The 25,964-nt window shown below is 37.4% G+C and overlaps 4 protein-coding genes across 4 annotated transcripts in view; 1 reads left to right on the top strand and 3 right to left on the bottom strand.

Annotated features, from left to right (window-relative positions):
• Window positions 1–2,774: 2,774 nt before the first annotated feature.
• Window positions 2,775–6,517, bottom strand: Gkt (tyrosyl-DNA phosphodiesterase glaikit). Its single transcript, XM_076785103.1, has 6 exons — window positions 6,348–6,517; window positions 6,169–6,252; window positions 4,990–6,082; window positions 3,993–4,535; window positions 3,408–3,609; window positions 2,775–3,019 (listed from the first exon to the last, which is right to left on the bottom strand). Exons 1-6 carry the CDS (start codon window positions 6,448–6,450, stop codon window positions 2,882–2,884), a joined length of 2,163 nt encoding a protein of 720 aa, XP_076641218.1. The 5' UTR covers window positions 6,451–6,517; the 3' UTR covers window positions 2,775–2,881.
• Window positions 6,518–9,897: 3,380 nt separating this feature from the next.
• On the top strand, window positions 9,898–11,925 carry LOC143352545 (uncharacterized). Its single transcript, XM_076785143.1, has 4 exons — window positions 9,898–10,019; window positions 10,822–11,021; window positions 11,221–11,364; window positions 11,682–11,925. Exons 1-4 carry the CDS (start codon window positions 10,013–10,015, stop codon window positions 11,766–11,768), a joined length of 438 nt encoding a protein of 145 aa, XP_076641258.1. The 5' UTR covers window positions 9,898–10,012; the 3' UTR covers window positions 11,769–11,925.
• A 372-nt stretch (window positions 11,926–12,297) lies between these two features.
• On the bottom strand, window positions 12,298–14,414 carry Vps36 (vacuolar protein sorting 36). Its single transcript, XM_076785107.1, has 6 exons — window positions 14,048–14,414; window positions 13,792–13,987; window positions 13,364–13,725; window positions 13,143–13,307; window positions 12,853–13,068; window positions 12,298–12,790 (listed from the first exon to the last, which is right to left on the bottom strand). The coding sequence occupies exons 1-6, from the start codon at window positions 14,141–14,143 to the stop codon at window positions 12,617–12,619; spliced, it is 1,209 nt and encodes a 402-aa protein (XP_076641222.1). The 5' UTR covers window positions 14,144–14,414; the 3' UTR covers window positions 12,298–12,616.
• An 8,341-nt stretch (window positions 14,415–22,755) lies between these two features.
• Window positions 22,756–25,964, bottom strand: part of LOC143352547 (uncharacterized) — a 124,016-nt gene continuing 120,807 nt past the window's right edge. Inside the window, exons 15-16 of the mRNA XM_076785144.1 lie at window positions 25,716–25,835; window positions 22,756–24,580 (exon numbers count right to left, since the gene is read on the bottom strand). Coding sequence (XP_076641259.1) covers window positions 24,398–24,580; window positions 25,716–25,835 — 303 coding nt within the window. The 3' untranslated portion in view covers window positions 22,756–24,397. The remainder of the gene's footprint in view (window positions 24,581–25,715; window positions 25,836–25,964) is intronic.

Genomic DNA, 25,964 nt, shown 5'->3' on the forward strand with positions numbered 1-25,964 from the left:
CATAGAATATCAGGATGGCACGAACCCTCTTATCTCTTCCAGCACGCGTTGACCGTTTCGCTAATGCATCAGAATCTAACAAATAAAGATTGCATCTCTGGCTCTACAGAATTACAGAATTTTTACTGGCGGCATGATTTAAAAAAACGGACCGTGAATAATGAACAATCGGAAATCGTTTCCAAACGATAAAGTCATAAATTCCGAAACGAAAAACCACAATTGCAGTTAAAAAGTCTTTGAATCATAATTGGGCACGTGCGTCCTCGGCCTTTAGGTACTCGCTAATTGATCCATGAAACACACGCTACGTCCGCTTTTACATTCACCGAGAGATCACGCGGATTATTTATAAAAGATTCAACGTCAATTTATTCGATATTTATTAATAAACCAGCGTATTATTAAAGCGCAAACAACGTCCCAATACACCATGATTGCGTCATAATTGATATAAATTGAGAAGGAGAATTGAAAAATCGCAATTCAGACCTGTTTTGCAAGAATTTCAACGAGCTTTGGACAATCATCAACGAAATGGTAGGAATTGACAGCAATTAACAGCGACACAGAGATGCAAAATGCGAGGATAACAAGACATCGCGCGAAAAATACGCGAAATGAATTTCTACAAAGCGGAAATATGTCTGTTGAGCTAACGGAAAGCACTGTTTACGTTACATAGTTTTTCGAGTGGGTACATTAAGATAAGATTCGCCAGAGACTGATAACCAAAATGGAGAAGAACTCCTCCCCAAAGTATTGTAACAATTAGGTAAAAACATTAATTCTTTTCGTTTAATTTCACACAAGAAACATAGCAAATTTAAAGGATAATATTCCATCACTGATAATAATGATAATAATTATTTAACATTATTATAACACCATTCATTGGATAGTATCACACAATGATAAAATACTGTTCTAAACTTGACGAATAATGTTGACAGTAATGGTTCAATATTTTCTTAAGCCTATTGTTTACAGCTAAGAACCATGATTTAATCAATTCTTCAACAGCAATAGCAATTTCAATTATGGTCCAAAAAATCACGCGCACTAACGTAGTACAATAATTTATCATTATTTACCATTATTTTGTAAAAGAAGATTTTTAAGCTTCCTTTTGGTACAGTATTACTATAAAAACTTCGATTTTCAGTAAATAAAGCATTAAAATGAGAGAACGTTTTCTTTTTTTGAAAACTTTCTACTGTCCAAGTTTCAAAAAGTTCCCTAATCCTTTCGATTTCTGGTTCGAAGCTGTGGAATTTTGATCGTGTTGGTAAACATAACCGGCTGTACAGATGGCGAAAGATCGCTAAGAATAATGACTATGAGCTCTAGTGGCTATATTTTATTAGAATCTTGATTGTACGACGAAAATCGGAAGGAACTCCTTCGTAACCCAATATTTCCGAGAAGATGCCCGAGGGAAAGCAGATAAATCGTCTATGAGATAGAATTAATAAACTTCGTTAGAACATATTCGAAATAGCTCTGTGGGAAACGGCGATGTTACTCACCACGCCGGATCAATTTACGAGCTTGTAGAAGGCGCGGTTCTTTTTGTAAATTTGCATTCGACTCGGTCGTTCTACGACACCTTAGTACCGGTGTGGAAATTTTCGTCTGCCGCCGCTCCTACGTCGCAAGGACACCCAGAAACTGATGATCTGGTTTGTCCCGGTGGGCTTTCGAAAGCTGCGCCGTGTAAGTATAACGTAATTGTTGCTGGACGACAGGAAGAACAAGCGCATGGTTCGTTAAACGTTGTTCGAAGGCGAGGCATGCTCCGAGGCCCAGGAAACGCTTTCCTGCTGATGTTTTATGGAAAACGCGTGACACCTTCGACCACGAAATCGACGCGGAACTGATCGAGAACCAAGGAGCTGCGTCATGGGAATTACTATAGGTAGCTCTTCGCACCATCAAATAAACAGCGACAGAAAATTTATGGGCATTCTTTGGAACCATCGTTGTTCTAATATTTACCTCGTTTTAACCGTTGTGTTAATGATTTGACCAAACTTCTCCAAGATGTTTAATAATATTGTAGTGAACTAGTTAAATTTCATAATTTTGGAGCAGTTTCTTATACCACAATAGGATAAATTAATTTATAATCACCTCAGAAAGAAGAAATCAAATTGAAAGTGAATGTCCGTGTACCCGGGTCATCCTTATGAACATAAAGGTTAAGATTCCCAATATTGAATCTCGAAGATCTGCTATACCTCATTTGAAGGTTTCAGTGCTGAAAAAAGGTCCTGATCTCGACATTTTTGTAGCCAAACAGGGTCTTCTATGTATCTGACTACTAAATCCTGAATTTTATACGCGATTGCCATGACAAAAAATTGTTTGTCCGAGCTATCTTGTATAAGATTCTCCTCGATAGAGCAGAAATTATTACAGTGATAGAACGTTGGATATTACCTGCACTACCCAGTTAAAAAATCTGTGTTCCTGTCAAGCGTCATCAAGAAAGTAAAAGGTCGATTTGTACCATCGGGTCACGCGTGGAACGGAAGCGATACAGTTTCGTTCGCCAAAGGATTCTTATAGGATTTAAATGTCAATGGATGCTATACAGCGAAGCCGATTAAATCCGATACATGCAGCTAGGCTTTTGGCCTTTACATGTCTGGAGGAATCTTTGTCTGAACGTTACCGACCTACATTTGTTCCCTAACAGACCGGATATGCGAGAGCGTATAGGAAACAGAACCGTTTCGCTGAAACGTTAACGGCGTTTACTGCAAAAGAAATGATCGATCCGTTTATTTAAAAAATTCTCTCGTACAGCATAATAAGTTAAAAAATAAGGTTCCGCATGCAGGGTTTCAGGATACTTTGTACAGCTCTCGAGGTCCGCTCAATCACGGCCGTAAAAGAATTCCGTGACGAATGGCTTGTCTCCTGGTTCGTACTTCTTTAGAGGCCTATCGTATGGGATGGGGAACACAGGTACGTTCTTCTCTTCTTCGTGAACCGGAAATGTCTCTGAACCAGTCTAAAAAGATGGATGTTTATTTCCTGTCTTGCAGGAACAGAGAGCGTTAATCATCAGACTGCGGATTTTGGATTTTATCTTCTTTGGTACGTGATAAAATCCTTGAAAAAATGAAGAAATTGTTCCAATTGCAATTTTTATGAACTAGGACATAAAAACATGTATTTAAGTAGAGATCCTCAGTCCAGTATTCGTCGAATTTTTCAACGGTACAGTAAAATATTAAAAAATGTCTACTGAGACTCTGGACTTCTTTTGAAACATTTTAGAACCCTAAGAAAGGGAAGATAAAGAACTCGCACAGCAGTTGGCCATTTTTATCCAGGAATTGAATTTTTGTCGTGCGTTGTAAAAATCCGCAGTCTGATAAACCGTAATTTGTACGTACAATGAATTTCGGAATAAATATAACGCCAGCTTCGTAGCTCATGATGAAGTGACTATTTCGGAATGTACCCCACGCGGCTTTGCTCAAGTTAGCGCTGGTAAGGACGAACCACGCAATCCTCTTCAAATCCGGCGAGAATCTCGTGTACGATTTAATGTGAGGCATGGCTTTGTCTCTGGCTGTGTGCGAAGCCTTCCACTGGCTGAGGATGTCAATCGAACGTCTCGTTACATAGACAAAATTGCTAAACACCGTCTTTCCTCCGTAAGGTCCCCCGCGTCAAGAAACACGATGTTCCCTCTAGCATCAAACTCTAGCATTTTCCATAACAAAATATATAAATTTCAATTTTAATCACAAAAAATTTCATCCTGTGTTGCGTCGCGCGCTAACATCTCCTTAGCGTCGCAATCCTATCCCCTCCACCTCACAATGCACCAATGAGATCGCACCGGTGATTCAGCTGTGAATCGCTAGATCCACTTAGATCACAGGAAAAATATCTTCCACTGCTCTCAATCGTCTTACCGTCTCCCAAGTGACGGGAGACATTACAGAGGAAATGTGCCCCGTTGTTTCACTTACTATAGATAGGATTCTATCCATTCCTGCTTAGAATGCGTCTGGAGGCTGTAAGGCAAGCAACAGGACCCAACGCGACAATCAAAGCTGTCCTTATAATTTTTAATCGAGGGATAAATGAAATGAAAATTCGGATGGCTCTTTAAACCCTTCGCCGTCTCTCTAGACATTGAAGGTACTATCTCCTTCAGGAGCCAACTCTCATAGTTGGGGCCTAAACTGCCTATGCTGGAACTCTGGGCCACGATTGGCCACTGAGGAGCATCCGGGGGCAATGTGGCGTGCTTTGAGAGCACAGAAGCTAGCTTTTTGTGCCCCCATAGCTCTGACTCGCGGTTTTTATGGCTCCCAGGGACGGAGGCTACGAAGAATACGTTCACCGACGAGAAATTGGCTCTGCGGACGGCAGAAATCCACTCTGTCAAAGCTGGCAGCCTGTACGTGTTCAGGTAGCGCTCCAAATCCTTCTTAAAATCCGTCGGTGACTCCCCGTCGCCGGGATTCGCGGATTCTGGCAGCGGAGGCAGATGCGGCGATATCCAAAGTCTGATCAGGACAGAATAGAACCAATTGTTTATCGTCTAAGGTTCATTCTTCGAAAGAAACAAATATTAACAAGGAGGCTGCACGGTTCCAGAAATCGCTTTTTGGATAAGACCACATAGACTATATAATACATAGTTACATAGCCAGTACTGACAAACTCTAATGGTTTTTTGCCTGGTGGGTCTCCGATTTCGAGGAAAACTAGTTTTCACTACGACGTGCTTCCATCTAGCTAAGCTAAATTTTTAACTTTGTTATAGGTCAATGAATGCGTCTCGAGATAGGCTACACACTTGTCTACACAAAGACATTCAGGAATCACCTCTTTTCAAGGAAGAGGAAACCTTTTTGAGGACACCCTGTATACTACAAAGTCTACATGGCCTCCTCAAAAAAACAATTTCCGGAACCGTGCAGTCTTCTTGCGTGTCACTTTGAACAGTATCTCACAGACCCTTGAGTCCTGTTCTCCCAATCGTCTGAGTACAAGTTTGCAGTGGACACTACCACTCTTATGCCCTTGTCTTTGTACTTTAGGATCATCACCTTGGTGTGATGGCAGCCAAACTTGCTCGGCATTTGAATGGGGAGCATGGTGATGTTCAGACCCACTTTCTCCTCGTCGACCCTTTCGCCGTATAAAATTAGCATATCTGTTCGCTGACCAGCCAGCAAGTATTGTAAACACAACCACCCTACATCGACCATGAAATTAATTTGTAAACTAGAATCTATTTCTCCCAAGCTGATGTCCAGAATTTCAGGAAATGTTATCGAGAACTGTTGGTCGTATGTTTCTTTTGCGTTTTGTATCCTTGTGAAGAATAGGTGGTATGGTGCTGAAAGAGCGTACTTCAAGGCAAAATTTCCTGGCTCGACTACAGACACCTTTAGACCGTGATGCTTCATCATTTTAATAGCTTTCTCTCTGAGCTCCTCTCTTGACTTTGCTGTTTTACATTGCTGGAAAGATTCTATCAGTGATGTGCTCTTGGAAGAAGAACTATGACTACTGTCTGAACTTCTAATTAAAGTCTGAATACATTCGATATCATCATCATGATTTGACTTAGACTTTTTAATTTCATTCTGATCATTATTATAACTACTGTTTCTCTTTTTTCCTTGGCTAGGCTCCTCTTCCTGCATTCTCTCCTCTACCAGTTTCAGTTTAGTCAACTCCTCCTTCATTACGTTTACTTTGCTGGTGTCTACGCTGCTTTTACTACTGCTGTTAGAAGCTTTGAAAAGTGCTCCAGCCACTTGGTCCATTTCTTTTAATTTATTATCCCTCCTTCCCAATGTTGCTTGCTTATGCTTCTCTATCTTGTCCTTTAAACTCTGATCGGACCCCTGATTTTTGCTTGTGGTAGTGGAAACTTTTGTTACGGATTGTGTCTTACTTTGATTACTACTCTTTTGCTTTTTCAATACCATTTGCAGTATTTTTAATTGATCTATTAAGAGGGATCGATCAGAACATTCAAATCCTGGATCATCAGGTACATTGATCTCTCCCTCTAATTGATTTATTACAAGTTTCTCCACTGAAATGAAAGGTTCACTGTTTTTCTTGCTTACCTTGATTGAATAGAAAATTGGAAAAAATTCGAAATTAATAAGTATTACTCACGATGTGGATGTGACATCTCGTTGAAGTGAATCGGATTTTTTCGGTAACATTTTTCCATATAAGGACATTTCTTCTTAACCGCTCCTTAAATTTGGAATAGCACAATATTAGATCAGTTCTGTGAGGTTAGGCTTTAACCTCAAAAATATATAAGTTTGCCTAGAAATTACTATTCTTACCATCATTGCTATAAGACGTCATTGCCATCGCTATCGAATTCACAACACGAACACTCGAATATAAATTTAAATATAATTTTATTAAGTTACACAAAATAACCATTAACTTATGTCAGATTTTTTTATAAACACACACTGATTATTATTATACTAAACTACAGAAATGAAAGACAGAGGGCACTTCTGTCTAGTGATAATCGTGTAGCCCAATCACCATATGGGGTTTCGTGTCTCACGATCTGAAATACCGACATCGTTAACAACAACTAGATTTCTTACGCCCTCTACACTGACGAACGATAAATGTTGCAACTAGATCCACGAGAAGCTTAGACCATACACCTATGATAAATGGAAGGACCTCCGACCGAAGGAATACCAATTTTAGGCAAAAAATATCAATTTTAAGAAAAGGAACTTTTGAAAAATTCAGAAGCAAATTTCAATTAGAAATCCAGGAAAAAAGCTGACGATGTTCATTGAATGACAAGTTAATCCGAAACAAAAACTGTGATTTTCGGTTAGTAATTCAAAGGAGCTTACCAAGAAGCTGAAGGTGGACCAGGGGAAAATAGGGAAAGCATTGAAGGCCCACCTTGGCCCATCCCGAGCTAGCCTAAAGTAAATTCTGACACAATTCAATTAAATACACAAGTTTTTATAATTAGTAAATCTTAAATTCTATTTTACAATGTTATTGCAAATTATAAATCAGCAGCTATTAGCTCGATATTATTCTCGATTTGTAAGATACTAAAAGTTCTTACAAATAGAGAATAATACCGATTGCCCAGGTCTCACCACGAGGAGGTTGCTGTGCGAGAGACCCGAAAGGAAGCCAGAAGGAATTCAACACGCTTCCTTCTGACTCCCTTTCTTACAATGACGATTTACAATATTACATACTAAATTTCGCAGATCGCTAAATGGGGAAGATTACTTTTGCACAGACGGAAAAGGTCACTTTACCATTTAGCATATATCGAGTAATTATTGCGGAGCAAAAGGTGTGAATCGGAGAAGAAGTCTCCGATCCACGGGAGGTGAAGAGCGAATCAGGCAGAAGGCTCTGATTCTTTCGAAGAGAGAAACAAAACCGAACCAGAGCAGAAGGCTCCGGTTCAAGGGTGACGACGCGTACAATGCTTGCAGCCCAACTCCAGCCAGCATCGATACCCGACGTGTCTTCACGAAGAGCGATGGCCGAGAGAAGCGTTCAAACGATACCCTAAGTTTCCCCCACCCACCTGCCGCCAGGCAACGACTAGCGTTGAGGCGACTCGGGTGGACTTACGGCAGGGAGGATTTTACACGAGTGAACAGATCTCTCGAACATCCCTCTCAATGGATCTACGCCGAGCACCGGTACCAACCGGTCTGGTACATACAAGCAAGGTCCGACACAGCAGAAATTCTTTTAATTTCGAGAGATTTAGTGTTCGTATCGAAAAAAGGCTCTGTACAGACGTAGCAAAGACATATACAAACACGGTGGTATGCATTTTTAATTGATTACTTACTTATTTAAGACGTAAAATGTCTAGAAAAAAAGGCACAGCGTAACATAGCATGACAGTCAAGGCCAAATGCCTGCCGGCCCCCGGGTCTACTCCTGTACCTCCTCTGTGCTATAACTATCCTCTCTGCCCCCACTCTGATCGCGTGCTTTGCCTGTTCGACGTGTTCCTCCGCAATTTACCTTATTGAAACGAGCGCATGAATCGCAATCTGGAGGTAAAGTACTTTGATTTTGAATCCGATTTCGTCCAAATTGACCGCTGTGTGCCGCGTGCCGCACAATGGGCAATTTGGAGGAAATCTACCTCTACCTCATTTCTATCGAAAGTTCTTTGATTTTTAATCCGATTTTGTCCAAATTGCCCACTGTGCGGCGCGGCGCACATTTCGCTGTAACTTTTGATCTAAAAAAGATATCAAAACGAAATTTGAACTAACAAATTTTTCTAAAAAGCCAATAGTAGACAATTACGCTAATTCAATAAGCAAAAATTGTATGTTGTGCACTAACTTCTCGATGATAAGAAGAAAGAACATTAAGAGCATAATATAAATGCACTTGCGGCTCTGCTCAATAGATACTCCCGAGATAATTTATTCATTTTGGGAAATGCAAATTAAGGCTGAAAGATCGCACTTTTAGATGGAATCATTTACATTTGTAGGAAAATTCAAGATCATGTTGATCTTATCTCACCGGAGATAAATCTCATTCGGTAGCATGGGGTAAAATGATAGAGGTTTGAGGGATTACTTGAAGACGATTTTAGAATGTGTTCCCGTAGGAATTTTTTAATGTTTCGGGCCTCAAATTAAAGTGGGTGGATAGTACTTTATGACAGGGTAATTTAGGTTTAAAAATGATTACAAGATCATGTGAAAAAATTTTTAAAACCCGGTCGTCAACTCGGTCAAAATTGACTTGATTTTAAGGGGAGCCTTCGAATCACTTTTAAAACGTATTTTCATATGATTTTCGAAATTTCGCGATCTTAAATTGAAGACAGACAGTTCCCCTTTGTGATAGGGACACTTGGGTTTAAATAGAAATTCGAAATCGTGTCACAAGGTGGGCACCTTCCTGGAAAGATAGTCGTCTCTCAGGTTTGACGAAATATGAGAAGATTTCGCCTGTTAAAGGAAAAACGAGATTAACGTTATCGCGACAAAACACTGTCCGATACCAAAATCCTGAAAATCGGAGACGAAAACTTTGCCAAATATACGAAGGTATTGAATTTGAGTATTATACTGTAATGCTTCTCATGAAGATTTTACGATTTTATACGATCGTATAGTGAATCTAAGATTGAAGCCTCGATTTGACAATCAAGTTTTCATTAATATATCATGAATCATCTTTCCGTGATCTCCTAACTTATCAGGAGACGAATTTTCTCGTAAGTAAGATGACTCATTCTCTTCCACTCATTTTTATCAGTGATTTATATTTCAATTTGCTCATGAATTTCAACACACAATAAATTGTACACCTTATTGTGTACATACAATTTTTTCAATTGTATCTGTACGTATTAATATATACAAATCCCGTTATAAAGAATAGTGCAAAGATGTAAAAAAAATGTACAAAAAAACAGCCGAAGTGTTTAGGGATAGAGAATGTTGCACCAATAAATAGTTTACAGCAGTAAACATTGAAAGAGATCGTGGGTCACGTTAAATGAGTGCTAATTGATAAGCGGAGTACTATTTCGTAGAAATAGAATTTTTGCTATAATAATAAAGTATTTGTTATTTTTTTCACGCGATGTGCACTAGGCCATAGTCTCGTATTAATGTTCATTTTAATGAACAATGAATTCGTTATTGGATAGATGAAATTTATTTGTTTATCTAAACAGAAGCGATAAAATAATAATCACGAATCGATAATCTGCAAATGCTGCATACAATCAAATATTTTCCAATAGTAGTACGATTACTTGAATTCAATAACACAAATTGTATGTTGTGTACGAACGTTATCACGAAAATTTCTCGATGATAAGATATTACTTTACAGAAGAGAGGACACTAGGTACATAATTGCACTTGTGGCTCTGCTCAATAGATTCTCGATTGGATCGTGCAAGAGAACGGACGTGCGTTCGGATATTGTTAGTTAACTTACTCCGTATATAAAAATGACAGGTGAGCACCTCAATTTGTGACGTGACTATAATATTACGATTAACATTTCTTATGGTATCATTTTTCTTTGTATAATCAATTTTGTCAATCTTCATCGACGAACACTGAAAATTGCCGTGTGACAAATATCAATGCTTCATTTTTATTATTAAACTGTAGATCTTTTGCATTTATGACAAAAATGAGTGAGAAGCATTTAAGAAAGCTGCTTTATTATTCTCAATTCATTGAATTTTATGAATCATTTAATGTTACATATGAAACGCAGAGACACATGTTACGTGTTACTTTTGTTATTTAATGCAACTGATAACGCGATACTGCACAATGGCTGTAAGACCATAGATTATACAGAATACATTAAAATTTTTAACAGATATATCTAATACTTGATAATATTTTTAAATATTTCTATCTTTTAAGAGTATCGAAGTAGTGTTATACATTTTCAACCTTTATGATTGTAAAATAAACGAAAATGCACCTGTGATAAGGAGGGAACTTTTTAATTTTAGAAGTGCGCTAATTGCTTATCGTTATCTTGGCTTTTCTGTTAATCTTATCGCTATAGGCGTGTTTCTTCCTAAAATGTAGAATGTTCATTTTTATCGAATTCTTTACCGTACTTTACATTTCCTAAAGAAAAAGAAAATATCTAAATCAAAAATTATAAACGTCTTCAATCAATATTTGATACAAAATGAACTCTTTTATTTGTGTGAAGATTTACTGAATTAGAAGGGAGATAGTCTATTGATTAACTATCGAGGGTCTATAATGATCCTGTTAATCTTTGTCGTAGGATACAGATGGATGAGATTTACGGGAGCCCGTTACACGGTGCCAGGAATGGTCTCGATTGGCAGTGATTTAGATGGTAGAAATCTTGTTGTCGGCCGTGCTTTTCATCACGGCGACATGCTACCAGCGAAGGTGAAGCCGGAACACGGCGTTGCCTACGTTTGTCATGCTGGACAGGAGCATATGAAACACGATTTCGAAGTAAAAACCAATAATTCATTACATAATCCCTGCTGTTTCCAAATTAGAAACTAGATTTTAACAGTCTGTTCGCACTCTCTTGCTCGAGTCCTCTTTCGATTAATTTACTATTGCATAGCGCTCCAATTTACGGCCTTGCTATAACTATGCTTCAGTAGAGACTTTTACACAGATTCAGTCAGCTTTTTTTCTTGAGTAGATTTTGATGCCAGCCGAATTTAAATGGGTTCATGCGTCAAATGGCTACGTCCCAGATGGTGCAATTGAGGGTGGAAGGACAATGGATGGGGAGGTGCTTTATGTTGGTCGTACAATCCACCAGGGGGTTCCATGTGGTGGAAAGGTCAGCCACCAATAGCGGTTTATTTTTAATTATTTTTAAAACTTTAATTTTAACCCTTACACGGCTCACCCTTCAATATAGATTTTAAAAAATGCACCGACTTGACAGACAAAATTTTTAAATCTACAATTACATATTTTACGCACTCGATGAGTCAAATATGCATTTCCGCAATAGATGTTAGTTGACGGAAACTGAAGTCTTTTACCTGATCATTGTTGTCACTTGAAAGTATTTTCTTAGCGTACTAATTGGAATTGTAATTATTTGTTAAGTAATAGTAAAGATATCAGTAACATTGATCTTGTTAATTTCAGATACAACGATCTCACGGCGTACTTTATATTCCCTACGAAGGAAAAGAAGTCCCTTGCAGGGATTACGAAGTGTTAGTACAACACTAATAGATTAACTGTATTACTCGAAATGTAATTGGTTCTGTATAACCACATACTAATCACTGACAACTTCAAATAGGTTTAAGTAAAAACACATCTACCGTTGTGATCATTTCAATTTTTACATGACATGTTTAAAATAAAACCAATTTTGGCAACAATACCAAGACAGTCATTTTCTATTAATACTTCGACAAATTTTTTAAACAGTTTAAAAAATTTTCCAGAGCTAACATTTTTTTTCAAAGCCTCTTTATATTTAAGAGCTATAATTAAACAGGGGTGTATAAGCGAAATTTGTAACATTGTTTATTTACAAATGTTTATACATAATTATTGATACACAGATATTTTTGTAGAATATTTAGCAATTATATATCGGTAGCCTTACGTTAATACAACCATCGTTCGAAAGCAATGTCATATGGATTTGCGAAATTTTATTGTTTATTACCAGACTGCGAATTTTATGCGCTCATAGCATTTTTCTGCGATTCGCATGATTAAGAAATTTGCCAAAGATTTTCAAGATTTATTTCGATCGTAATAAACCCAATAATTACATCGTCCTAAACAACTGCAGTCGATTTCTTGCGAATTCATTTTAATCTGAAAGATGATCATAAAACGGTTGCAATAAATATTAATCTAAAATTATGGGCAATAAATTTTCTATCTGTAAATCAATGCATTATTTATATTTTTAAAAATATTTTTCTTTCTTTTATGTATGTAAAATGTAAAGGCACAAAAAATATATGAACATTTCATAATGAATTCTATGTCGTGGACAAAGTACATCTGCTTAAGAAGTAACATGTTTCTATAATTATGCGATTGCGAGGGAACTGTTGTTAGTCGTCTCCTTCTAAAAATAAATTCGGGTAAAATCTGAGAGCTTCGATTGTATCGTCTCTGCATGCTTTTCCATATTTTTCCGTGACTAGTAATCGTTCACGAGCTAAGAGGACTGATATACCATCTGATTGAGCAAGCTCTTCCGCAGTTAGCGATCCTCTTTCTTTTATCTGTACAAAACGATGCATTTAAAAATATAAACCTGTGTAAAAATTCTTCTAAATTTACTTACTAAGTCCGCTATGAAGTCAACTATAGCGCTATCGTTATGAGATCGAATCTGGAGAACCATAACTCCGCTATCGAAAATTCTCAGCACTACAGGCAAACCTAAAGGCGCTAATTGTCTACTGGCATTTAGTAAATCTTCTGGTGACAAAAGTTCCAAGCCTCTGGCTCTGTTCACGCGACAGTAAACATCTGTTAACGTCATCATCCCTCCAACTTCCTACAAAATAGACTTGATTAATTGTACTATACATTCGTCGATTTTTATCAGCAGTAATTATTAAGTATATTGACTTTAATAGGTTCTTCTAAGATATCAGCTAATTGTTTAGCCAATTGCTTGAAGTATTCGTTGCTGCTTCTGTACGCGTCTCTAGTCACAGGGTCGTCAATGCCGAGACTCATTAAGTAAGACTTAAATCTGACTGTTTCATCCTCCGTGATATCCCCTTGCCTCTCCTGCAATGGTCTTTGATTATGAATGTCAATTTTATAAGGTAGCTGTCGAGAGTCACCCGTATTTTTGCTGAGATGGTTTTCGAAATGGAAACCATGTCTTTGGCCATTTCCATGAGCTTCCTGAGATCTTGAAAAGCCATTGATATACTGTCATCTGTCGCTTTCTGTTGCTCTTGAAGGCTTCTCTCTATTCCTATGATTCCAGTTCTAGTTTTTATTTGTGGAAGCGGTTTTGCAGTGTTCCTGCTATTCTGAGTATTAACATTGTAATCATTGGGTGGTGGAATGGGTGTGAATTCCCAAGCTCGTTTCGAAATAGTATCTGACAAGTGGACAATGAAGGTTGAATCTAAACCTTCTTTAAATGATAATTTTATGTGATTGTGAATACTATTGTCCAATGGGCCAGGCAGTTTATCTGCAAAAATAATAGATTATAGGAATATGATTGAGTATTTAAATATAAAATACAAGTAAAACATACTGCTCGTGGCTTCGGAGAGGTGCATGATGAGTTTTTTACTACGTCCAAAGGAGAACGGACTAGGAACTTCTTCTTCATAGAAAATAATATGACAAAGCGACAGCGAAAGACAAGTATGGCCACGAGATATGTCACCAGGTTTCCCCCAAAGAATTCTATGACTTGTGAGTACGAGCTCACCGCCTTCAAAGCTTGTCTGTCAACAGATGTAGGTTATGTTTCGTTTCATTCAAATACTGTAATTAATTTTAAATACCTTGTTATCACCGTCGTATAATCGCACACCGATGTCACGACGAACATGATTTTCACACGGATAAAACCGTGCCTCGACGTATTCGAACCTGTTCATTGTGCTTGGAGGTTATGGCAGAAGTCAAGGTGTTCGTTTCAATGATCCTCGACGAAATCACGCAATGTGGGTGGGACCACCATCAATTCTACGGTATCTGGACAATCTAGGGATCCAGAATTATTTATTGATCTATTTTTCTTTGAACACTGACCGCATAATTCGAAGTTTTATCTTTGTTCGAATCCCACAATTTTTAATGGAACAAAGCAGCGATACGAGATTGGACAAGTACCATTTCGTAGTTCATACTGACTCATCATCAACGACATTCTGCTGAAATCAATTTTCATTACAACTTTTTCCCTGCGTTATTGCTAAAAGAAATATATTCTTTATTCGTAAAATATATCGAATAAATTTTATTATTTAGAATATCTATAAAATTCTAAGACTACAAGCAGGTTTACCAAATTATCAAAATGGCACCTCGTGAAATAATTTGCTGCTCGATAGAAAAATATAAATAATTTGAGAAAAGAGATGATTCATTATTTGTTTGTAATTTTAGGACGATAAGGATCCAGGTTCACGAATAGTAGAAAATAGAAAGCATTAGTTGTTACTTCAAATATATGTGTTTCGAATTTATTCAGTAAACGAATCGTGTAAATAGAACCGCAACCATGATTAACAATGATCATGTATAGTTTAATAGAACGTGATCTCCCGTGTGCTTATCACACGTTTGTATAGCGATTAACGTTTGTCATTTGTAATATATTTTCTTCACAGTATTAATGCAAGGTGGTTGTTGTTCTTGTTTTTTTTCTTGTTTTGTTGGTTTGGTTTATAATTAAATACAATACAATGTTAATGTGTAACGATACACCTTTATATCTTCCGCAAGCACAAGCTCGAACGTACCTTATCTTAAGGGATATGTTACTATTGCTAAAATCAATATTTAAATCTAGACGAATCATCCCGTGTAGTTCTTCAGTTTTTTCCCATTCAATAAATCTAGATTTTTTTAAAAATACAGACACATAACACCAAGATCAGGAAACTGAAGGAGTAAAAGTACACACATGATGAGTACTCCTCGATGGTACACAGATAATTCACCCTCACAGTTTTCTTTAGAAAAAAGTATTCCACAGACTGAATCAATTAAAGCTAATATTTACCTTTAATGTGTTTTTTGCACAAAACATACGAGTTTTACAAATTTTTCAATACATCCTTTCAAAATTATTTTTCGGTTTCTATCTAACACGTTGACTGCCACATTTCGAAGTTAATTGTTTTCATTGCGATATAATTGAATGGACCAAATTTTATTAGCCCTGTTTAAAACGCTCAAAATAAAATAACCTTTATGATTTTTTCTTGAAAAAACTATGCAGCAGATCTTTTTCAAACTTTTACGATGGTTCATCTAATATTCAAGGGCTATGTACTAATTTTTTGTTGAAGAATGAGCAGCATTTAATTTTTGTCACAATAAAGAAAAATCAAGGCATGCGAATTAAAGGAATGATCACCATAATTTTTATATTTCCACTTTCGGTATAATTAATTAGATTATTACGACTTTGTGGGATTTTTGAAGGATCGATTCGACAGTCAACATGTAAAATAGTAACATAATTACCAAACGCGACTGTTTTCGAAGGAAGATTCTGATTCAATGGATCCAGTCCGTGTAGCATTGTCATCTATAAACGCTTTAACAATTCCCTTAAGTCCGTTTAATGTACAATAGGTGTGTTGCGACTTTCGAATGTACACTTTGAGATTCACAAACGAATTCCCGCAGTCTGATCATCGCAATACGATGGTACGCACGAGCAATAACCCGATAATGTAATTAGAAAGGGCTTGGCAAGGATTGTTCTTCGAAAAGTTTCACCTTAATGAATAAGATACAAAGATTAATGCATATACAGGGTGAGGTGAATGTGCCCTTATCATATCACAGAGAGGCGTAACAAAAATATAAAACAATTTAAACTTATATAGTACTTTTTGTATGAATCGTACACTCATGCAACGGCTACGCGCTGCGATTCGTACCAGAATGACTGGCCGTGATAGAATAAACTATGAAACGTTACAAATTCTATCGATCGAACTTCGTAATAAACACGATAACTACCAGCAGTTATTTAATAGCCTCTCAAAATCTACGATTAGCAGTTGTAGATTTCTTAACCAATTTTTTAATAGCAATCTTACTCGTAAATCGATAAGTCATCCTCAGATATGTAATCTAATCATTCTTTTTACCAATAATATTCAAAGGAAGATTTTCAAGTTTGTTTTAGATGTAAAATAGAATATGGAAGGTATTATTAATGAGCTTCTGGTAGGTAAAGTGTTAATAGTATTAGTTTACATGTTGCAATAATTATATCTTTTATGAAATTAATGTTTACTATTTTGAAAATGAACAGTGTTTAGAATATGAATAAAAAATAAAAATTGATTGATAAAAAACATCAACCAAACATTAAAAAATTGATGAATTGTAATAGCTTTTTCATTTTATTCTTTTTTGAACGATATGAAGAAAAGAATTTCGAAGTAAATTGTCACTTTTCATTAATAAATCAATGACGAGAGAACCGTATAATTACATAAATATGTCGTTTAAAAGATACTATATATGAAATAAAATGTGTTATTTTTTGACAGAACCCGACAGTGAAGAATAAAAATACGAACTGTCCAGAATCTCTTTACGCATCGATCGTGTTTTTAATTTATCTTCCACATACGCATCTAACTCTAAACTGGCAATGTATGAGTAGTTTTTGGAAATTAAATAAAGTCTGTTTCATAATACGTGAACACAAAAGCGACGAAGAAAGTTCGAGCAGACGTGGGTCCCCTTACTTGACCCTGTTTCCAGTCTGTGGCCATTTTCATACTCCAATTACATTCAGCTGACGTTCTTTATAAAACGTATACAAAATAAGCACCTGTGCAGTTAATGTCTATTTTATTCGCAGTCCATGGTAAACCTGAAACGAATCGATGTTCACCTGCGAGTCCCATAAATTAATCCATAAGAATCGACGTGTGCGTCATCACGCGCAGTCAACAATCACTGTGACACAAGTATAGTTATAATTTGGGAACAAGGCCAAATAGGGCGCACATTTCTATGAACTTCCTGTATCGATTTTGTGGCTCGAGTTTATCGCTGCAGCGGGTCCTGCACAATGCATATAATATGTATACACGAAACGCATAGAAAAATGACATTTCTATCAAACCAACAATCATATTTGTGTATGACAATCTCCGTAACAGTGGTCACCAATGATGTTCATTCTGGTGCGAATCGCTTAGCATTATTATTGTCATCATCACTCTGTTCTCCTGCTCCCTCTTTTTCTTTAACCCACTTCCTACAATCTTTCATGCAATTCCTCACAATCTGTCATAGTCATCATTCCATTTTCTCTCGTTCACTCTAATAATCCGTTTTCTTCTCCTCTCATTCGTCTACACACTCGTTCTCTTATTACACACACATTTGTTCTCTCTTTCTCTCCTGCCTCTCCTTCTCTCTCTCTCTCTCTCTCTCTCTCTCTCTCTCTCTCTCTCTCTCTCAATCTCTCTCAATCTCAATCTCGTATACGCATACGCTCTCTCTCTCTTTCACTCTCGCTCTCTGTTTCTTAATTTCGTCTATAGCTAGCCTCTGACAAAACTAAATTTTGGTAAACGAGAAGCAAGCTATTGAACGCCATCAATATTTTTCTCTCCCTGTCTTCGTTCTGCGCCGTATGCAATATTTTTTTCCTGTTTAACAGTAAACTTAGTACGTATCGTAACATGTGCGCACGCGACACGCACAACCACGCTCTTTGACCGTGTTAACTGTTTAATTAATTAATAGGGCAAGGCGCGGGTGTGGGTGTGCGTGCAAGCACCTCATAGGTATTAAGAATAAAAGATTAATTTTGTGCTGATTTACAACAGTGTTAAATGATCGTTCGACTTACATGTATACAGATTATACATTACGTACTACGTACGATTTCAACAGCGCAGAGTGCACCGCGGGGACAACTTAATTAGTCGTGGCTCACGGCGGCCATTTTGCCCCTGGATAGCTATCGATGCCTCAATTAGGCACGCGGCTTCGGTCAAAGGTTATTTACAGGGTAGCCCCCCCCCCCCAAATGAGGTACGACGAAATATGCAATTTTCAGCGGAGAAATGTTGTAGGCAATTGTTGGTCACGATTTTCACCCAGGAATCTCGAAAATGTTTAAAAAATTCACCAAACCAGACGTATTGCACCCCCATACGATCTGTAGGATGTAAATTCACCCATTTTCTCGTTTTAATTATTGTGATGATTCTTTTTATTCACTGTGATGATCTTTATAGTTTTGATTTTGTACTGTTTTTGCTGTAAGATGTATTTTTATTAATTCTTAAATTTTATTTACACTTCTGTGTTCCTCGGAATGAAAGTTCACAAATTTTCTTTGTTTAAACACAGCGAAACTGAAAATACAATATTCCTTTAAAATGTAACATAACTGAAACATAATTTGTTAATTGAATGTGTAAAGCTAAAATGGGCAAATTATTGTCCTAAAATGTTTTAAGCACCATATGGGGGTCGCAGCAAATAAATTTTCATTTTCAGAAATTGATTGCCTCGTTAAACATAAACGCTCAAAATTATAGACACATAATGGGTGAAAGATGCGCACAATTTTCCGCAATAATTTTAGAAGACAAGTGTTCAAGAGCATGTGTTTATTTAATCTTTTCTGATTCGAGTTTTGTATCCGTATTTTTGGGGACACGCTGTGGAAAAATAGTCACGCTATTACATTACAGTAATTGTCATCCATTAAATTTCGATCGATGAGTTGTGTTAGCACGGGATCTGTATCCGAAATTTGCGGGTGACAATCTATGGGTTCCAGGTGCAGTTGGCGACTCGCCTAAAATTATAGGTCACTAAATGCAGTATATCGCATTATCACCGGCATGTAACAGATATTATAGATACAGTCGGATCGATAGTACTTGTCCATTCAAGGCCATTCCCGTCGTCGCGAGTCTCGCTGGGAATAGTTCGAAGTTCTTAACAGTAATCCAAAGTTTCTAATCTCGCTTTGGGGGCATTCTGGTTTAGAGCGTCGTCTTTAGGCCATTTGGGAATTTTTTCAAGAAATCAAAAGACTGTTCTGCATTGATTTCTTGTATACTTGTTTAATATCGTCTGGGGCATACAATATATATTTTTCTTTTTTGAGCCAAAATACTTATTGTACGAGATGCAATTTGTTTAAAAACCAAATCTGTTTAGAAAAAGAAGCGTTTCACAGAATGCCACGATTGTAATCAATTTCATAATTTGAAACAAAAAAAAAAAAAAAATGAAGCAGGATTTTTATTAGCATGAATGTGACTATGATGTGGACAAAAATGAGTAGGTTATCTTATTGTTCGAAAAAGAAAACAGTGGCACATTAGTTTCGATTTGTTAACCTATTTGGTCATCGGAATAGTCAGCAAATTAGAAGAAATCTTTTTACAATATTTCGTAAAAGTTAGAAAAGCTTCTCGACCAGAACACCCCCTTAATTATTAATTAAAATTATCGGGCTTATACGTACGGTAGTTAAGTACAAGAATTTTTGTGGTAAACGCAACAGTTCTTGCATAATCGTATTCCAAAGTGAAAGTGATACAGCTTCGTTCGAGACAACGATGATCTTTCTCTCGATCGGGTAAGGATAAAATGATTTGTCCAATTTTTCCTCTGAAACATCGATTTTTACAAAATTTTTTATCTCTGATTAGATCACCATCGAGGCCGCCATTTTTTTTTAAATCATGCACGGCTTCGATGGCCCGTATAGATCACGATTAATCAGAACGATCCCCGCGGATCACTTTGCGCGCAACGATGTGCAGATACATATCGTCCACGATGAATCATTTACAAATATATTTACGGAGTTAGTGAGAATTCAGCGATATTAGTCCCATAGTAAGTTGGCGATAGAAAAAACCTGAATAAGTTCATAAGTATGGATTTCAAGTAGTCTGCGTTTATGACAAAAAATGTATAGTATAGAGTGTAAAATTCTCTCGTAATGGTATCTATAATATATCATCGTAATGTATAGATGTATATGTATATACATGGTATAGGTGTGGGTAATGTGTGTCTGTCTGTCCGCGTATGCATGTACGTGCGAGAGTCTGTGGTATGCCTGTGTATACGTGTGTATACGAAGGATCGATTTTTAAGTTAAGTATAATCGTGTACGAAGAGGTACAAAATTTATAGGTATAGAATAGGCTATGAGGTCCGAAGGGCTATCTAATTCATTCGATTCGCGCAGACGATCCCGTTGGCCGCGATTCACTCGAAATCCGCCATTTTTCATTGAATCGTTTCATTCTAAATTTCAATACATCTTCTCAAGAAAGAATTACTTCTTGTTGAAGGATCACTCAATAATCGTTTCAAATAAGTTAGAAAATTATGCACTACTTACAAATATTTAAATATATAATTACTCAAAGAATATTGATTACTGAAGAGGAGTCTTAAGCCAGCACAATCAAATTCTTTTCTACAAAATGAGTGAACGGTGATCTAGGATCATTTACATAACTATTTAAGGGTTGCACGAATAAGTAGGCTCAACTTCACGTAGACAAAATGATACAAAACATACAGAATGGGAACATTGTATGATCTATTTTTCGAAAGAAGATATCTGAAGCCATAATAGCTGTCCATCCTATTCCTATTGCTTCAATATTCCTAATTCCTATTGCTATTACGATTTTAGGCATCTTTTCCGAAAAAACAGACATTAGGTCGCAAGGTATGTCTTGGTTCTGAAATGAATTTTCTTCTTTCGCGAGCGAAGGAGTAGCTTCGTTTAGGTAACAGTACTAAAATTTCGAGTATAGTGAATACACTACCAATTTCGTACACGCAAAGTGACAAAAATCGTGCAGAATGAATGTGTCCAATGTCTCCATTTTGGAGTTCAAACATCCTCAAATTCAAGGGGTCAATTTTCCAATTTTCCGAGCCGGAAAGTAAACTCATTCAAGCAACAGTAACATCGTCGATCAATGTCACCTGGCAGCGATCATGCGAGCAGATATATCCAACGGGACCACAGCCGAGCGAATGCTAGGATCAAGTCGACGCGAGAATTTCATAAAACACTACCTCTCATTACAAACAACCGGCAGCAGTTCCGCAATCGACCCTGCATCGTTAGAAGATTGTATAGTTCGGCCGAGCGCCGGTCACAGTTTCGTTTTATGGGAATGAATGAAGAGTGAAACTCGCCGACGATCTCGGCGACACGCGAATACGTGGGAATCACGAAGGCAGATCGTGTTATGTCGATGAGGGAGGAAGAAGGTAGAAGAAGAAGAATAAGTCGAAGTTAGTATACCGCTGGCGAGAGGGAATAAACGATCTTACGAACCGTTTTCTTTCTTCAGGATAGAGAACACTAACGGGGATCGAGGTCGATCGTCCACGACCCGAAGAGAGTGTTCTCCGTGTGGGAGCACGTTGTTAATAAACTCTGTACAAACATTAACAGTCCATTTGAGAACAACAATGTTTACATTTCGATAAAACCCTGAATTAGAGCTTCTATCATTCATAATTACCACGCGGGACTCGCGCGTGATCGCTCTCATTCGCGCGAATCCTCGAAACGCTTCTCTCTCTCTTTCTCTCTCTCTCTCTCTCTCTCTTTTTGGTTTTATTTTTTCAAATCCTTTTCTTTTCAATCAGCGGCTCGAGGAACGAAGAGCGACGTGTTGATATGTCGAAATGAAAGAATACAATGTTCACTAAACTAGACTGCGGATTATATGCATTTGTAACAAAAATTAGTTGACGAAATACAAAACCACGAAGACATTAGAAGAGTCTAACACTAAACCAGCCCAAATTGACCGGTCCCAGATTATTTATTTTGGAATTGTTGAAATGATAAAGACTCGATATATAATAATCATAAAAATAATAATAGCAATTGTCATTCTTATAAAGCACCGCATGCCAGTCGTTTTTTGTGCTCGGTAGGTTCAGCGTAGAGAACATTGTCGCATTATTTTCTAATTGCAAAATGTTTAAAAGAAAACATTTAGCTTCAGTTTACTTCTATTCCTTACAATCAACATTTGTGCATACAGATCCGCAGTCTAGTAATAAATAAGAATTAGAAGAACGCAACGTGAAATAGACAAATAAGTGTTGAAACATTAGCGTTTTTAGCTGTTGTAATTTTTTAAACAAGAAGGAAACAATTGGTAATTGTCCTGAAGTCGCGAGAGGTAATCCACTTGTGTAATTTTATCGAATAAAATGCGAGCAAAGTAAATTTTGGCTGATATTGTCGATTGGTGCGTGAAAAATACGGAGTTTTTTGAAAAATGCGGAACGAATAGCGATCAGAATGTCGTCTTCATTGGCCCTGGCGTTCATCGGCCGTATATAAAATATTAATATAAATATTTGAGCCTCTTACAGGGAACCTTGTAGTCGCTGTGAAGTTTCTTTTGAACGTTGGAGGGACGCGCAATGGCGAGCGACGATGTAGATCCGTTTAGAGCCTATAGCGATTTGTGCCTGACGATGATTATCTTTTTTTTTTGTTGTTTTTCATTTTCTTTATCTTTTTGATATCGTTATATCAGTCTGAAAACGATCGACAGCACAGTGGCTCGTGTATCTCCCGTCGATTGTCCTCCCAAGTTTAAATCCGTTTTCGTTCGTCCCTTGCCCTAATTACCCTAATTCCATCGACGCAGACACGTTCCGAGCGGGTCCATGATCACAGAGTCGTCGTTCTATTTTTTGGTTTTTTTTTTATCGTTTTGGAATCTTACATTTAAGCGACACGACATATCATGCATTTCCATTTAGTTACACGTACGATAGGATACGAGCTTTGACATTGATAATACCATTTATTCGGAAATGATGATGGATCTTAAATTGTTCAATTATCATTTTGTGTATGTGTGTGTGTGTGTGTGTATGTTGTTATCTTTTTCTTTCTTTTTTTGTTTGGTTTTTCTGGCTCCAACGTATCGGTTGTACTGTGTAGGATTACTCGCAGGGGCGTGCAAAATTTTAATTTTGGGAAACAAGAATTATTTCGCGTTCCATGCGTGTCAATTAGAATTTCTCGAATATGCAAACTGATAATCTACTGCAGTGAGATAAAATGAAGATAGTAGTTTTTTATCTGACTTCGAAGATCTTCAATTCGACTCTGCATTTTTCTTTAATTTTCATATACCCTGTGCACTCAGATCAACTTTATTTCAATAATACTATCTAATAATATTCTAGAATTTTTAATCTTCTAAGTTTCGACTAAAAGGCATCGGTTTTCCCAACAAATGACGGAGAAGGTCTCTTTCTGGGGATTGTTTCGTTCATTAGGGTGCAAATTCGTTTAACCCTAATACCTCATCTGTCCAACCTAATCTACACACATAGATAATTAAATTTGTAATTTTGGCATCTTACTCGAACACCAATTGTCATTTACAAGAGCTACCATCGATCTTTCGTTCGTTCAGCAGCAATTTTATAACCCGCAATTCCGATAAAAAATTAAGTGTTTCGGTCTGATGACGTCTTACAAATATGATAAGAAACCTTAGATATCTTCTCCAAGCTATCGCATACCCGATCAACTCTATCTACCTCCGTTCTATCTCACTTTTCACACTCCTCATTCTCCAGCCACGATTCTCGCAAAATTCGTCTAGCAGCATCTAGCTGGTTCCCAAGCTTCCTCAATTAATTTCGCAAACGTCATGACTCCTGCGGAATCTGACAGACATGATCAATTAAAATACAGCGATTGCACGCCCCTGCTGCTTGTTAGAGTATAAAGGAGAACGGTGTAGCGCCGGAGACCCGGGTAAGTCGCTTACATGGTTAGTTACAACACTAATGGAAAAATGTCGTGAGGTTTTGAGTTTTGAGGCCTTAACGTGTTCAGCACCCTGTAAATTCACCATGGATTTTAATTCGCCATGTGATGCGTCTCAACGAAATGGACAAACGCTCTTTGTCAATCTTACGATAGCGAACGCAACGACTAAAGCTTTTCTACGGCACTTTGGCTACGCCATGGGAAAAAACTAGAGTAATTTCTATGCGGAAAGTCGGACAACATTACCGTTCTCCATGTATACGTCGCGACCGTGATGGACATATATTAATCATCTCTACGTTTCTCGTCGGTTTTCGATCGACAGAATTCACTTTCTTAGATAATGCCATTTGGCAACCGGATGTCTGATGTCCGTCAGCATCAGGGACCAATGCTCCAGTGCTCTTCCGGTTGACGTGGGGCCAATTATAATATGACCTACCGAGTACGGCTTCGAGCTTATGCTCTGGTCTCCGTTTACTTGTGCCACGGTCAGTCTCAGCTGGATGTTCTGGAAGCAAAAGGAATAAGTACGTGTATTCGCTTCTGTCCACGATTGATGGAACGATCAACGCTTCTGAAACAGAATGATGAAAATGTGCGCAATTTTGTGTTTTTGAATGTGTACACGCCCTAGTAGAAAATTATTTAGATCAGTCCTGGGCAACTGGTGGTTCGCGGGCCACATGGGAGTCCTCTTCCCACTCCTGAGACCTCCCACCAAGCTTCTATGGGGGCGGGGGGCTAGAAACCTATACACTAGGTTGTATCTAGGAGACATAAAAGCACGGTAGCATAATATGAAGTGGCCAGTGGTGGGGGAACCTGTACACTGGTAGTGGGGTCGAGAAGCGACGAGGGAAGTTGCCCAGGCCTGATTTAGATGAATGTTAAAAATGAAAAATTGTGTTAACTGTATATTAGTAGTGGAACATGACGGCGCAGTTGGATGTTTCAAGAAAAATGTTGGTAAAATGGTCATGTTGTCTTTTTGCTTCTAAAATAATTTCTTGATTTTATTCCGCATACTTTTTGTTTACTTTAAAAGTATTAGAACCTTCATAATTAGACTGCAGATTTTTCAGCTGGATAGAAACTACCTGCACTGATTTCAAGATCTTGCCTCTTCTAATAATTTGAATAAGTCGGGATTAATACATTGATGTTTTTAAATTTTTCAAATGTTTCTACTGTTTTATGTTTCACATCTCGAGGTATTTCCTAAATGCACAAAGTCTGCCGTCTATTTACAATATATTTTTTAATAGAGAATGCCAAAAGAATTCCTCTAACATTTACGGATGATTCCACCCTTTCTTAAATCGGTATAAAACGTCCGCACCTTGTTACTTGTAAGAAAGCAAACATATTCCCTTTTGTATTAATATTGTCTTCATACATCACGTATTTTATCATTGCATACGCCTCTATTATTAACGACATTGTCTTTATTGTCCCCATTAAGTATATGAATGATTACGATTCTAGACGTTTTCGCTAGAATTTATAGAGAGAGAGAGATTAGGTGTAGTAACAATAAGCTTGAAAAAATTCGTGTAGCATGTTTCCAATCTTCTTTGCACTACAGAAGAGTTGATATTTCTTTGTTCACAGTGACCACATTAAATAATCGATGTAAACCGTACCGCGAGAATGTGAATGGGCACGTGAAAAATAATCGCCTCGTTGAAAATGGGACTGTTGTCCCCCTTCTTTATGGACGTCCTTTTTTTATGGATCTTCTTCCCCTGCAGCAGCAGGTAAACCTTTAGAACACAACACAAAAAGAGATTTTAATTAAGTAAATTGAACACGCAAAAGTTGAATATACAAAACTTGAGATTGATTGATTCGAGGAGGTTCAGGGGGTTCTTCTAAACTCCTTTTTCGTAAGG

The sequence above is a fragment of the Halictus rubicundus genome, chromosome 3 (assembly GCF_050948215.1).
Source record: "Halictus rubicundus isolate RS-2024b chromosome 3, iyHalRubi1_principal, whole genome shotgun sequence".
In the NCBI taxonomy this organism is placed as follows: domain Eukaryota; kingdom Metazoa; phylum Arthropoda; class Insecta; order Hymenoptera; family Halictidae; genus Halictus; species Halictus rubicundus.